This window comes from Podarcis filfolensis (assembly GCF_964270895.1).
Source record: "Podarcis filfolensis genome assembly, chromosome: 16".
Taxonomy (NCBI): Eukaryota; Metazoa; Chordata; class Lepidosauria; order Squamata; family Lacertidae; genus Podarcis; species Podarcis filfolensis.
The window spans coordinates 38,880,759-38,895,982 of NC_139620.1; the positions used below are offsets into that span (position 1 = coordinate 38,880,759).

Below are 15,224 nucleotides of genomic sequence, written 5' to 3' on the forward strand. Positions count from 1 at the left end.
GATCTATGTACCGTATTTTTCGCTCCATAACACGCAGATTTTTCCTCCTAGAAAGTAGGGGGAAATGTCTGTGCGTGTTATGGAGCGAATGCCTACAGATGGCGGGGGAATCTGCTGCAGTTGTGAGCAGTCCGTGGCTCGCTTTGAAACAGTAAGCGGCTCCTGTCAGCTAGCGGAGCCGGGGAGGAGGGAGAGAAGCAGAGCGGGGTTGGCTGCTTTAAAACAACCCCGTCCTCTATGTTCCTCTCTCCTCCCCACTGAGCTGCTAAGTAGCAGCAAAGCTTTTCAGCCAGCCTAGCCGGGAGGAGGGAGAGAAGCAGAGCGGGGTTGGCTGCTTTAAAACAACCCCATGCTCTCTGTCCCTGCCTGCAGTTTTTTGCTGTCCGATTTTGGATTAGCCACTGTAGGGGCTGTGTGTGTGTGTGCTTGAGCTATCGTTCTCCTCCTCCTGCTTCCCGTTCACTCTCCCTGCGCCCCTGCGCTCTCCCTCCGACTTTAGGATTGACACTCTGTGTGTCTGTGTGTGTGTGAGAGGGCTCCTTCTCCTTCTCTTGCTTCCCGTTCACTCTCCCTGCGCCCCTGCGCTCTCCCTCCGTCTTTAGAATTGACACTCTGTGTGTGTGAGAGAGGGCTCCTTCTCCTTCTCTTGCTTCCCGTTCACTCTCCCTGCGCCCCTGCGCTCTCCCTGCGCCCCTGCGACTTTAGAATTGACACTCTGTGTGTCTGTGTCTGTGTGAGGGCTCCTTCTCCTTCTCTTGCTTCCGTTCACTCTCCCTGCGCCCCTGCGACTTTAGAATTGACACTCTGTGTGTCTGTGTCTGTGTGAGGGCTCCTTCTCCTTCTCTTGCTTCCGTTCACTCTCCCTGCGCCCCTGCGACTTTAGAATTGACACTGTGTGTGTCTGTGTGTGAGAGAGGGCTCCTTCTCCTTCTCTTGCTTCCCGTTCACTCTCCCTGCGCCCCTGCGCTCTCCCTGCGCCCCTGCGACTTTAGAATTGACACTCTGTGTGTCTGTGTCTGTGTGAGGGCTCCTTCTCCTTCTCTTGCTTCCGTTCACTCTCCCTGCGCCCCTGCGACTTTAGAATCGACACTCTGTGTGTCTCTCTGTGTGTGAGGGCTCCTTCTCCTTTTCTTGCTTCCCGTTCACTCCCCCAGCACCCCTGTGACTTTAGGGCCAGTTCTCTCTCTGCGTGTGTGTGTGTTTTGACCTCACTGCGCTTGTTGGGGGAGAGTGTTGGTCGCAATTTTTCTTGATTTGTCTCAGAGTGGTTACTATCATGGTTTCCTTGCCGGGGAGGAGGGAGAGACGCAGAGTCTGCTTGTTCTAAAGGAGCAAAGCCAGAGAGGAGCCTCTCCTGCATTATTAGCAGCATCCTTCTCCACACACCCCACGCGTGCTCCTTGTCCCTTGAGTTCTTTTCCTTCCCTCCCCACTTAAAACGTGGTTACAAAGCACGGATCCACATGGATCCTCAGGATTTTTGCACTAGGTCACCCCAAATTCACCATCAGATCACATAGCATATCCATGGCTACAGCCTGCACCAAAAAACACACGCACCCACTGTTTCATGGGGCTGCAATGGCGCAAAAACGTGGTTACAAAGCATGGATCCACATGGATCCTCAGGATTTTTGCATTGGGCTACCCCAAACTCACCGTCAGATCACATGTCTGGCCACAGCATGAACCACAAAAATCATACATCCACTGTTTCGTTTAGAATATTTTTTCCTTGTTTTCCTCCTCTAAAAACTACGTGCGTGTTATGGTCAGGTGCGTGTTATAGAGCGAAAAATACGGTACATGCTTGGTTGATACACTTATGAACATTACCATATATCTAAGACCTCAAAATTCCTATCACAAGGGAAAAGATCAACTTGCTGCCCTGCGTCACTAGTATCAACCTTGTTATTTCTCTTCAAAGGTCTTGTCAATAACACTGGGATCGACTGGTTCTTGCCCTGGCCACCTCAGGCTCTAGATGCTGTTGCTAAGTTCTTTTTGGGTATGTAAACATTTTTGAAGCAAGAGGCTAATGGGCATGTAATTGAAGGAAACATATTCTTCCCTGTGCCTTAATTTCCCCCTTCCTTTACTGTTTTCCTATTCCTTAAAACAAAAAAAATTTTTTTCCTTCCAGTAGCACCTTAAAGACCAACTAAGTTAGTTCTTGGTATGAGCTTTTGTGTGCATGCACACTTCTTCAGATACCAGTTCTTCAGATACCACTTCTTCAGATTCCTATTCCTTGTTTAACTTATGACCTGCCATACCTCTCCTTATCTCTTCCCCCAGTGCTGTTACCTATGGAGGAAAGAAGCAAATACCCTTCCCTTCGTTTTCCTCTGTGAGGCCAAAAGCAGCTTGGGGTGGAGAGGCACTTGATTTTGGAGGTGAAAAACTGGAAGAGAATAAAGGGTTAAGTCACCTTATCTTCCACCCATGCCCCACTAGCCTCCATCAATCTTCTGTTGGAGATTGCAGCCTGAGAAACTACTTTAATTAAAGAAAAAAGAAAACACTGGAGTGGAGGGAACTACTCATGATTAATTGTGTGGGTTCATCTTAAGTGAAATGCACCTTTGATATGACAGAGACTAGTATTTCTTAATTTCTTTGAGCCAGAAAGACCAATAACAACTTGTGTGTCTCTCTACTGCGTTTGTGTGTGGCAACACTGACCTCCAGCATCTACTCTGTTCACCTTCTGTACTTTGCGGGTAAGCATGTTTTTTCTCTCTTTCCCAGGGAACAATCCACTGATCCCATCTGAAAAAACTGAGGCAGTCATTGAACACAGTGTCATGGTCCACGGTTCAGTGGGGCTCTACAGCAAAAGATTTCAGCAGAAACTCAGACGGAGTAACTACGTCACCCCCAAAAATTATCTTGATTTCATCAACACCTACTGCAAACTGCTGGATGAAAAGAATCAGTTCATTTGGGGTAACATCTGTGTTCTTAAGAAGTTTTGCAAATCTCATACAAAATATTGTGCAAAGTCAGTTCTGTGCATGGCCTAAGGCTGCAATCATAACTGCACTTACTTGGGAGTAAGCTCCATTGAATTCAGTAGGACTGTACTGTAAATTACATAAATTAAGAGCAAATACATTGTTTTACATGTGCTGCCAGGACAGCCACATCGTATTTCTCCTCCTCTTTCCCAAAGCTCAGTGCAAACGACTGGAGGGTGGTTTAGACAAACTTAAAGAAGCTACAATTCAGCTGGATGAGCTCAACCTGAAGCTTGCTGAGCAAAGGATTGTGCTGGCAGAGAAATCAGCGGCCTGTGAAGCCTTATTACAGGAGATTGCAACTAACACAGCAATTGGCAAGTGTTTCTTACAGTCATAATTCACTCAGGTTTAGAGGACTTACCCCACAAACTAAACTGGGCTCTCTTGGGTGGCTCTCTTTTTATTCATTTTTATTCCCTGGCAGATCACAGGCTGCTAAGCCTAGAAATTCTCATGTGCTGAGCCAATTTAGGATTGTGTGTTCTATTATTGCATCTTTCTAAATTTGCATTTATAAGTTGTTGTTTCTCCAAAGATGGATCAAGTCCCAAAGAATTTCTTGCTTTTTTGATTTTTGGTTGTGGGGAGAGGAAGAATCATCCAGTACCTTTAGGAAGAACCCTAACTAAATTTACCAGTAACCTTTCATTAGAGGAGTTAAAGGCATCACTGATTCAACCTACATGGGGTCTGGTTTTATCTGATGAGTCAAGAAAACCAACTGAAAATGTAACACTTCCTTCCATGCATGGCACACTGTGGTCTGAACTGTTGGGATGATGAAGAAAACTATGCAAGGAAATAATCTCTATCAAATTCATCTGAATAACACACCCCACACTGTAGTGTTGTTACATGATTCCCCTCCCTCCCACAACTGAAGCGATGGTTTTAGAAAAGCCATCATTGGAACAGTGGCGTTGCAACGGGGGTGCGGGGGCCATATCTGGGTGTGTGTGACAAGAAGGCTCCTGCGAGGACTCGCCTCGCTGAGGCGTCGCAAGCAGCCATTGCACCGCCGCAGTCCCATGTGGAGGATCCTCCGTTGGTGGCTGCAGCCGCGAGCAGAGGATCCCGGTGCTGGCGGCAAACCGCTATGTACAGTGCATGTGTGGCGCTGCACGCATGTACTGTACATAACGGCGCTGCACACGCGCTGTACATAGTAGTTTGCTGCTGGTGCCGCTTGAGCTCCGTATGGACGGTGGTGGGATCCCTCCAGGGCCGCTACAGCCGCATGTAGAGGATCCTCCGTTTGCGGCTGCAGCTGCTGCAAACCACTATGTACAGCGCATGTGTGGTGTCACTACGTACGGCGCATGCGTCATACATAGCGATGTCACACATGCGCCCTATGTAGCGATGCCCTGCCCCGGGTGTCACATTGCCTTCGTTCACCCCTGCATTGGAATTCAAATGTTGTTGGACTACAACCCAGCAATGCCAAAAGCTTTCCCTCGCCTGCATTGTAAAAGTGCATCAGTATTGTAGCAGTGGTGAAGAAGCTGATGCCAGCTCTAAGGAGTAATCTTTGCAATCATCTCTGTCCTACATATTAGCTGAGGAGAAGAAAAAGCTGGCTGTGGAAAAAGCCATAGAAATAGAAGAGCAGAACAAAGTCATTGCAGTGGAGAAGAAGGACGCCGAAACAGCCCTGGCAGAAGCCATGCCCATCTTGGAGGCCGCAAAACTAGAACTTCAGAAGCTTGACAAATCTGATGTCACTGAGATCAGGTACTTGAACTGCAGCCGTCCTGGCACAGGAAATCACTTTACACAGAAATGTCCATTGCTCATCATAAGCACTCACAGCAGCTCTAATACCAATTTTGTATCCATATTGCACCTATTTAAAGTTTGCTTACCATCTGTTTCCAATCACATTGTAGGAGACAATCTGTCCAGTTGAGTTATGTCCTCTCCTTGGGGACAGAGGACTAGTTGCCTTCAGTAGCTAAAGGGGAGGCAGATTACACACGGCCCTCCAGCTCACCGGCTGCCTGCAACTCACCAGCAACTAGGGGCATGCGGTTTTCTTGGGGTTTTCTCTCCCTCCACTCTCTTTTCCAATACATTTCTTTTTGTGTCTAGGTCGGGGGGTGGGGGTGGAATTAACCTGTGGCTCTCTCTACTCCCAGCACTAGTCAGCATGACCAATAGCCAGGAATGATAAGAGCTATAGTCAAGCAGCATCTGAAGGGCCACAGGTTAACCACTCTTGGTCTAGGCTGCTGAACCTAAGCTCTGTCCTTCACATTTAAATATTTTCATTCCTGTTACTTTTGGCAGGAATGTTATCAGATTCTCATCTTTGGCAGGTGGGAGGAGGGCAGAGAGCTTTCCCCTCCTTTCCTGTCAGTTTGATGGGTAAGCCAGCCTTGTTGAAAACCACACGTGACATGTGGGGTTTCTGGAAAATGAAGGAACAAAAAACATGAAAACATAAGCACAAAGAATTTGACTACAGTTCTTCGCAGGCTGTCAAAGAGTGTGTCCAGTTGGTCTGTGCTACTCAGAGGCAGGCTTGAGCTCCAAGGGGGATTCCCAAGGCCATTCCCAGCCTATCCCAGTGCAGCTCAGTTAAGGTCTTCCGAGACTCAACATTTCAAGGAGGGAGAAAATCTGTAAGCAATTGGCTGGATACCGTATTTTTCGCCCTATAAGATGCACTTTTTCCCCTCCAAAAATGAAGGGAAAATGTGTGTGCGTCTTATGGGGCGAATGCAGGCTCCTTGGCTTCAGCGATAGCAACGCGAAGCCTCCGAAGCCTGCGCTCTGGAGGCTTTGCGTTGCTTCCGCTGAAGCCAGGAGAGTCTACTCTTTGAGGCTGGCGGTGGGGGAAAGCAGCGCCTCCTCCATGGCCAGCCCCAGAGGATGGGGGGCAGCGGGAAGGCGCGCGATGCCTTCCCGCTACTCTCCAACCCGGGTTGGAGGCTGGCGGTGGGGAAAGCAGCGCTTCCCCCATCGCCTGCCCCAGAGGATGGAGGGCAGCAGGAAGGCGAGCGACGCCTTCCCGCTACTCTCCAACCCGGGTTGGAGGCTGGCGGTGGGGAAAGCAGCGCTTCCCCCATCGCCAGCCCCAGAGATTGGGGGGCAGCGGGAAGGCGAGCGACGCCTTCCCGCTACTCTCCAACCCTCCTGTGGGCTTTTGCGGGAGATGGGGGAATTCCCCCACCTCCCGCAAAAGCCGCGCGCTCTTTAAAGGGGCTCTGCGGCTTCTGCTGGCTTTTCTAGGAGGTGGGGGAATTCCCCCACCTCGTAGAAAAGCCCGCAGGAGCCGTGCACCCTTTTCCCCGAGGAGGGAGAAGGGACTGACTGGCCGTTTCAGTCCCTTCTCCCTCCTGGTCGAAAAGCCCGTAGGAGTCGCGCACGGCTCCTGTGGGCTTTTGCGGGAGGTGGGGGAATTCCGCCACCTCCCGCAAAAGCAGGGAGAAGGTCTTGGAGTAGCGCACAGGCTGCGTGCAGCCTGTCCGCTGCTCCCAGAGCTGTGGGGGGGAAATCATATTTTTTTCCTTGATTTCCCCCCCCCCCCTGAAAACTAGGTGCGTCCTATGGGCCGGTGCGTCCAATAGGGCGAAAAATACGGTAGTTCCATCGGTAAAAGCATGAGACTTTTAATCTCAGGGTCGTGGGTTTGAGCCCCACATTGGGCGAAAAGATTTCTGCATTGCAGGGGGTTCAGCTAGATGACCCCAGGGGTTCCTTCCAACTCTGAAATTCTGTGATTTATTTTTGCATTTCAGGTCCTTTGCTAAGCCCCCTAAGCAGGTGCAGACTGTTTGCGAGTGCATCCTCATCATGAGAGGCTACAAAGAACTCAACTGGAAGACAGCCAAAGGAATGATGTCAGAGGCCAACTTCCTACGCTCCCTTATGGAAATCGATTTTGATTCGATTAATCAGAGTCAAGTGAAATCCGTTCGAGGTAAATTGCGAAGCGGCAGAATTAATCGTACCCTTGAAACTGCATTTTACAGTCTGATACTGCAAATGTCACACAGTCTTCTTTTCAGGGATTCATATATTTAAGGAAGAAGGTCCATAGTTGTATATGGCACTTCTTGTTTCTCAAAGTCAGGGCTGGTTCTTGGGGCAGCCCAGGTCATAGCAAACTTGCCTTGACACTTACCTGCACCCCACACGGTTATTGGTAATGAAAGAACCTCTGGGAGGGGAAAGAGCAGTCCACCAGAAACAGGCACTGGTGATTCCCGCCCCCTCTTCTCCAGTTGACTGTCCCCCATGCCCAGAGCCATTTGACACCAGCATCCATGTGGATAGGGAGGGAGCAAACTACTCTTGCTACAGCTATGCTGGTTTTATTTTAGGTGTGTGGCATTAATGTATCCACTGCATTCTATAAATCAGGGATGGGGAGCCTCCATATGCTGTTGGACCCCAGCCCCTGCCAGCCCCAGCCAGCCTAACCAATGGGCAGGGATGATGGGAGTCTGTCACGGTCCTGACGGGAGTGAGTGAGGAATTAACTCTTTGTTGTCAAAAGTACAAGATAGGGAAAGGCATGTCCGTCAGTCCTACACCTCTCAGCTACTCTTAGGTGTGCATCTGATGAGGCAGCTTATGCAACAGAGAGGCCCTGCCCCTAACCTCACTTAATGTATCCCCACACCTGAGCTGTGTGCAAGCAGGCAACCTTCTGTTCCTCCCACTTCCATCCTCTTCTGGTCCTGGGAAATACGTGTTTTAGCCTTAAAACTGTAAATTAACTCTGACATTTTAAATTGGAGGACTGCTAAAGAACTTGAACACAACCTTTGAAGAAATGGAAGTTGTCAGCAGAGCCGGTTTAGGGATGCTGAAATTTGTGGATGCTGTTATGAGCTACTGTGATGTAGCTAAGGAGGTCAAGCCAAAGAGAGAAAAGGTACAAAGGGAAAACATGGAAGTGGCAGTAAACAGAGTGAGGGCCAGGCTAAAAGTGACTTGGGAGGAGGGATGGAGGAGGAATTTGATTCAGTTTGCACTTCAAGGCAAACATACCTAATTTGCATTTTCTGTAACAATATGCAAACAAATCACAGCCATCCTTTGAAATTTGCACTTCTCCAAAGTTTACATTGCAGTTTTCCAGCCAAGTAATGCATAGAGAAATGCATATAGGAGGACTTTTTAAAAAAAAACAACAACTCACAAATTAATGGTGAAGTTTGGAGAACTGAACTTACAGGGGAGTTTTTAATAACTGATGTTTTAATGTATCTTTTGTTGGAAACCGCCCAGAGTGGTTGGGAAAACCCAGCCAGATGGATGAGGTAGAAATAACAACAACAACAACAACAGAAAAACATAAAATATAAATTGACACGTTGCTCATCTCTATGTGGAATTTGCATGATTGGCATTCCCAGTGTCTCTCTTTATTTATTTATTTTCAAAGTTCCAGGGGGTCTGAATTGCTCTTGATAGCCATGAAAGGGAAACCAGGCAGGCCTCTGCACAACTATGTTGGGGTGTGATTTACACTAGGGAATCAGTACAGGGGCATCATCCAGGCCACTGAAACTCCAAATTGGACCCCATGTGTTGGATTTTTCATAGAATCATAGAATTGTAGAGTTGGAAGGGACCACGAGGGTCATCTAGTTCAACCCCCTGCAATTCAGGAATCTTTTGCCCAACATGGGGCCCAAACCCACAGCCCTGAGGTAAAGAGTCTCATGCTCTATTGTCTATGTTGAGAGCTTTAGTCACACATTGCATCTAGCATGGTGCTGTTTTGAGGGGATTACCAGAAGCTACATATCCAAAGAGTTTTGAAAAATGTTTTAGGGACTATACCACCATAGCTAAAGGGTGAAACGTGTCTTCTTTTTCATCTGCACCACAAACATGTGTTTATTTTATACCAATTTACTTGCCATACTTTCTCTCAGAGAAGCCTGGGAATTGTTGTTTGGTGAGGATGTTGAGAATTTCTGCTAGAGATCCTTTTCCTTGCCTCACTTGCCTTCTTTTCATGGTGCTCTGAAATGCCAATTGTTACTGGCCGTCCCAATCTCTTTTGAGGGGACCCTTCCCCCCTGCAAAGCCATAACAATATTTTATGGATTACATTAATCTATTGTTGTTGTGAAATGCATGCTGCAGTTTATCCTGTGATTTAGCAACCCCGCACCCCAGTTTTTCAGTGACGGGCAGATAGAAGATCAGATGTTTTAGAAAGAGTTGCTTCCTATGATTCCTTCTGAGCTTGCTATGCTAGTGAAGCAGCCTCCCCCCAAACTCCGTATCCTGCTATTTTCATGTCATTCCAGCTGTACAGACAGCTCACCTGGAAGAGGCAGGCATCAAAGTGCTGAAAGTTGGAGAAACTATTGGATGTGGTCGGGGCAGATTGTCCCCATGGAAATCAGCTGGGCCTTGAATGTTTTGCAAAGCTTTTCGAAGTGGGCTGATGGTTGAGGGCTGCTGTATCTTTGAGCTGCTGCCTTATTCAGCTGATTGTCCTCCACACAGGTGGCCAGACTGGAACGGAATTTCTTCTTAAGTAAACGTGAACTGGAGAAGATCCAGAATGAGCTGACAGCCATCCAGAATGAGCTGAAAGCTCTGGGAGATAAGTACGAGGCAGCCATAAGGGAAAAGCAGCAGCTTCAGGAAGAAGCTGAACTTATGGAACGGCGTCTTATTGCTGCTGACAAACTTATCTCAGGATTGGGCTCTGAAAATATAAGGCAAGTGAGGCTTCTCTGAAGGGGCCAAGTACATTATAGTCAGCACCAGAAGTTCTCTATTGAATGTTTAGAGTGGAAATTGGAGGGGAGGTTTAGCAACACCTCTTTGCATATCTAGTAAATCTGGAAAATATCTAGTAAATCTGTAGAACTGCAGCCTCCTAAGAGAAACAGTTTTCTCTCTCCATCTTTTCTTAGGGATGGGGAGGGATTTCATCAAGTCTACCTTTAAAGGTGAGACTACCTAATCAGCCTTTCCAAAAAAGCATGTAAAACAAAACACAGCCACCTTCAAAATTTGCATTTATTTGAATTTTGCAGTTCAGCTCTCCAGCCAACCAGTCTGCACAAAAATACTTATAGTAGGGTAATGCATAGAAATGCATATATTTGTGAAAATAACATACAAAAATGCATTAGAGGAAATTGTAAATGTGTTTATCAGGCAAAATTTCATGCAAAAATGTGTTTATTAGGAGAGGTTTACTTATGAATTTTCCTGAGGACTTTTTTAAAAAAAATCACAAACTGCTGTGGAAGTATGGAGAAACTGAGAGAAACTAAAACTGACAGATTCAATCATCCCTAATATGTTGTCTGTAGTTGTTGATTTCAAATATAGTTCTGCTGTTGTTACAAGTGGTGCCTTTTGGTGTCTATTGGTTACTTGGCAGCTGCCATTTCCCCCATAATGTCTCCCTGCCCTTTTTATTCAATAAGCCAGGAGAAGATGGTGTTAATGATGGAGGAAATAATACCTGCAGTTCTCCACAACCATCATAGTTCCCACACATTGGTAGAAATGACACCCTGATGCATGTTACTAAAATTTCTCTCCCAACCAGACAGGATTGCCAAAATGGCTCCCCAAATTTGTCATCCCAAAATAGGGGAGTTTTACCTTAGCTGTGCCAGCGACTACATAGATTGCTGTTTCCAGCTGCACAGCTTGTAGAAGCTTCTTACTATTCACCCCTGCTACACAAGCTGTCTCCTACCATGGAGAAACCTATCCTGAAGATAGGTTGTTTTTTTCCTGCTTGTTCAACTAGTTAAGCCATGTCAGTCAATCAATGCAGATTGTTAAGTTTTCTCCTGCACCTCTCAGTGACTTTTGATGTCATCAACCATGGTATCTTTCTGGGATGTCTTGCTGGGCTGGGCTAGCCTTTGAGTCTTTTCTGAGAAAATGGACTCAGTGGTTGGTGCGAAGGAATTTTTGCTTTGCCTTGTGGTCTTTGGTGCTGCACATTCTGTTCTGTTCCCACACTTTTTAATATCAGCATGATATTAAAGTGGAGGAAGTATTCCAGAATTGTGGGTTGCAGTGTCATCCAATAGTGGCTGGCAGGGTGGGTTGGGCTGCGTTGCTCTCCCAGTAAGTGTTCCTGCTGCTTACCTCGAGGGGCAAGGCAATGGGGATCTTGGTATAGTGCAATCTTCATTGAATTAATTCAATTATTATTAATCTACTAAAGGAGCTCTGTTTTCCTTCATTTTTGGCCAGATGGATGAATGATTTGGAAGAATTAAAGAAACGACAAGTGAAACTGTTGGGAGACTGTCTGCTATGTGCCGCCTTCCTGAGCTACGAAGGTGCCTTTACCTGGGAGTTTCGTGACGAGATGATTAAGGATGTTTGGCAATCAGATATCCATGAGCGAGATATTCCTCTCAGCAAGCCTTTCAGATTAGAAAACCTGCTGACTGATGACGTTGAGATTAGCAGGTAGGGATGGGCCTGTTCCTTTTATGTCTCAGTTTTAACATCTCTGTGGTTTCCACAGGATCTTCCTGCCAATGGGCTTCAGAGCCAAGGCCAAACCACCTTTCAGTTTATGCTTTTCTCCCTCCACAGCATATTACGCACCCTTTCATTCAGCGGCTATTTTGTCCCCCTGACTAGAGTCCCTAGGGTCCCTTCTGCCATTGGCAAGGAGCTGTATTGACACTGCTCTCCAGAAAAAAATCACTTTACCACAATAGCCACATTAGAAATTACTATGTTTTACACGATCCAAGTATTCAAAGCATCTGGAGGGAGGGTGAGGTGAGGACGAAAGATGGGGGGAGGAATTGCATGTCTTTGTATCATAGTGCACTCACAGTGATTTCAAAACAGACAATTAGGGTGAAGTTGGCAGTGAAGCTTTTGCTTAACTGACCCCAACAAACCGTTTCCAAAACAGGGTGACTAAGGGTCTTCAAGCATGGCAGTTTAAATTGGGCCTTTGTGGCAGTTTTAGTTTGGTGAAGGTAGAACCCTAGGGAGTGTGCGTCTCTCTGTGTGTAACCCCACTTTCTAATAAGCACTTCTCCACCTCTTTCCCTTCTTTCTTCATCATCTGGGACTGGGGATGCAGATGGGAGAGGCGTCCAGGGTCTTCTGGACTCAACCCAGCTGGCTGGTCTTCCCAAGCTCTCAGGGCTGCTGCTCCCTGGCACACAGTTCAGCTTGATGGAAGCGATGGATGGGGAGGGGAGCCAAGCCTGCCAAGGCTGCAGAAGGGCAGGCTGGCCAAATGGTGAAGCCCAAACAACAAATCAGGGAGGCTGGGAAAGGGAGCCAAGCAGCAGATGGGAGAGGGTTCAAGAGGTGCTAAACACTTCCCTGAAAGAGAAGGAAGGTGGGCTGTGTGAAGGCGAAAGGACCGACGCTCAGAAGCATACCACACACAGTGATTTCTGGGTGATTTTTGTGCCTCCTCAGGGCCTATGGTTTCACCAACTCCGAGGTACGTCTCTGCCCCTGACATAGCTCAAGCACATACAAACATTCACGCTTATTTTTTCAGCTGACGGGTTCTCTTTTGCCATACAAAAATGGCTTCCCTTGATTGCTCTAATTTCAGGTGGGGGTCTCAAGGTCTCCCTCCTGATGAGCTCTCAGTTCAAAATGGTATTCTCACCACACGGGCCAGCCGTTTCCCGCTATGTATTGACCCACAGCAACAAGCGTTAAATTGGATCAAGAGGAAAGAAGAAAGAAATAACCTCAGGGTAAGGCTAATTTTTTCACTTAAAAGGAAATTACACAGCTTAAAACCTTTCCATATTACTGGAAATTGGCCAGTGAACCACCCTGGAGAATAAGGGACAGACTGATTAAGGCCAACAGAACACTTTAAGGTAGACTTAGAAGAGGGATCATCAACCCAGCAGCCGTGGGCACCAGGTGGGTGGCCTAGGGTATTCTTAATTTTAGAAAAGAAATTTTAGATTATTTCATTTTTGGTGTGTGTGCACTTCCTGGTGTTGGGGAATGTTCTCTGTTGTTATTAGACAGCAACAGCATTGTTGTGTGCGGGGGCGGGGGGCAGGAAGTAAACAATGACTGCATTGTCTCTCATTTTCTTTTATGCCATGCCCCCACCCCATGACATCCATTTTGTGCTGAACTATGCTCCCATGGCAGCCATTTTGTTACTGGTGCCTGCAGCATTTTGCAGAATGTGCCTGCTAATCCAAAAAGGTTGGTGGCCCCTGACCTAGAACTTCAAGGTAGGTTCAAATACATGGATGGAGCTCAGTAATAGGTGACTCATACTGATGTAGTGGATCCCACCTCTGTATACTGATTGCAGTGGATCCAAACTACATACACTAAAATAACCACCACAGGTTATCTTTCTGGATTTTGTCTGAGTGAAATCCTAGATACGTGGAGACTCAGGCAGAAGTTGAACAAATAAGAAAGATTTATTATATAGAATAAAGTGGATAAAACAAAGGATGTATCAGGAAGTAATGTTCTTTCAGGAAACAGTTAACCTATTAATAAGTATACTAAATCTAATGGATGTTACAGGCTTCTAAACAAAGTAGTAAACACACAGCTTCTTTCAAACTTCAGTTGCTTAAGTTCAGTTATTACACTTCAGATAGTTGTTACAGGTTTCCAGACTAGATGGGAAATGCTCAGCTTATATGGAGTTATTTTACTTCCGTTCCTTAAGTTTAATTACTTCAGTGATACAGCTTAATACTTTGGTTCATATACAAGCTTCATACACAGCTTCTTTCACAGCTTAGCACTTTAGTTCCTACAGAAGGTGGTACTTTTTGTCAGTTATCCAACCTGTTAACAATCACACTCCCAAGTTATTCCAAATGGTCCTCTCTTTCTAGATCTCTCCTTCCCTGACTGGAATGAGACCCAAGGAGACTGTGTCCTCATAGCTTCTACTTCTCCTGGCTCAAACTCAGCCCTCCACTTAACTGAATACTCTCACAAAACCTTAAACAATGTCTTCCAATCTAATCTCAGAGAATCCTTTCTCTAGCTTTAGATATTTTCCTCAGAGTGGGTGTTTCTATCCAGAACCAACTCTCTCCTCTCTCCCTCCAGCTCTCTCTTAAACCATCTCCATCTCAGAAACTGCCCCTTTTATTCCCCCACCCAAAGTGCTGGTCCACCCCCCTCTAACTAGCTGTCTTGGTAGCCAATTAGAGAGAGGCTCCAGCTCTCTGGCAGAATTCTGAGGCACTGCATCACCAGACTCTGGTCTGACTCTGCTGTCTGTCACACAGGGACCTGCCTCAGGTTTCTCAATAAGCTGTGTTGTATTGTTGGAGTGGAGGATGTCAAATGATTGGGCCTGTTTGAAGTTTACTTCAGATGTTTGGCCTACCCTTAATTTTTCTGTCAAATGAAATAAAAATATGCAGTTGCAGAGAGCATAACCTTTCAGTTTTAAAATGCTGACTTAGGACTTAGGAGATGAAGCGCTGCATTAAGCAATTTAACTACTCATCATGTCATATATCCATATCTCATTATTTCTCAGATGGCTTCCTTCAATGATCCTGATTTCCTTAAGCAACTCGAAATGGCCATAAAATATGGGAATCCTTTCTTGTTCCATGATGTTGATGAATACATTGACCCTGTGATTGATAATGTATTAGAAAAGAACATAAAATGTGCCCAGGGCCGAACATTCATCGTTCTTGGAGACAAGGAGGTTGACTATGATGCCAATTTCAAGCTGTATCTGAACACCAAACTAGCCAATCCTAAATATTCACCATCAGTGTTTGGCAAAGCCATGGTCATCAACTACACAGGTGAGCAAATTAATTAGGCTGGCAATCAGTCCAGAATTTTTCTACCCACCCACTGGATTATGAGTTGTCTCTGGTTGTATTCCTTCAGCAAAGATCTATAACCTTCACCAATCTAGACACCTTGTAGTCAGGTGGGAAATTCATAGCAGAATTAGATGGATGTAGATTCTACTTTGTTGACCTAAAGTTGTGAATATTCAAAGTTCAAGAGCTGAAGTTAAGCAACGCTAGGATAGTGATACAAGCATTCCAGGGTAAATTAACTCATGTCCTTGGATGTGGCCTTTCTGATCATTTAGCAATCAGCCATTCCATCTGAGGCATTTGAAGAAGCTCCAGGTGGCTCTTCTGAGTTACATAGTTTTCCTGTTGTTTATTTGCTAACTTGGAGCCATGAGTGGAAAGGTGAGATACAAGATTTACACCTCATCTTTCT

At 46.2% G+C, this 15,224-nt stretch overlaps 1 protein-coding gene across 1 annotated transcript in view; it reads left to right on the forward strand.

The window, feature by feature from the left end:
- The window catches only part of DNAH10 (dynein axonemal heavy chain 10), a 114,748-nt gene that overhangs the window by 84,668 nt on the left and 14,856 nt on the right, over positions 1 to 15,224 (forward strand). Inside the window, exons 54-63 of the mRNA XM_083589447.1 lie at positions 1,931 to 2,011; positions 2,755 to 2,952; positions 3,179 to 3,340; positions 4,586 to 4,760; positions 6,770 to 6,951; positions 7,775 to 7,911; positions 9,504 to 9,721; positions 11,229 to 11,450; positions 12,574 to 12,721; positions 14,509 to 14,788. Of these exons, the coding sequence (XP_083445573.1) occupies positions 1,931 to 2,011; positions 2,755 to 2,952; positions 3,179 to 3,340; positions 4,586 to 4,760; positions 6,770 to 6,951; positions 7,775 to 7,911; positions 9,504 to 9,721; positions 11,229 to 11,450; positions 12,574 to 12,721; positions 14,509 to 14,788 (1,803 nt within the window). The remainder of the gene's footprint in view (positions 1 to 1,930; positions 2,012 to 2,754; positions 2,953 to 3,178; positions 3,341 to 4,585; positions 4,761 to 6,769; positions 6,952 to 7,774; positions 7,912 to 9,503; positions 9,722 to 11,228; positions 11,451 to 12,573; positions 12,722 to 14,508; positions 14,789 to 15,224) is intronic.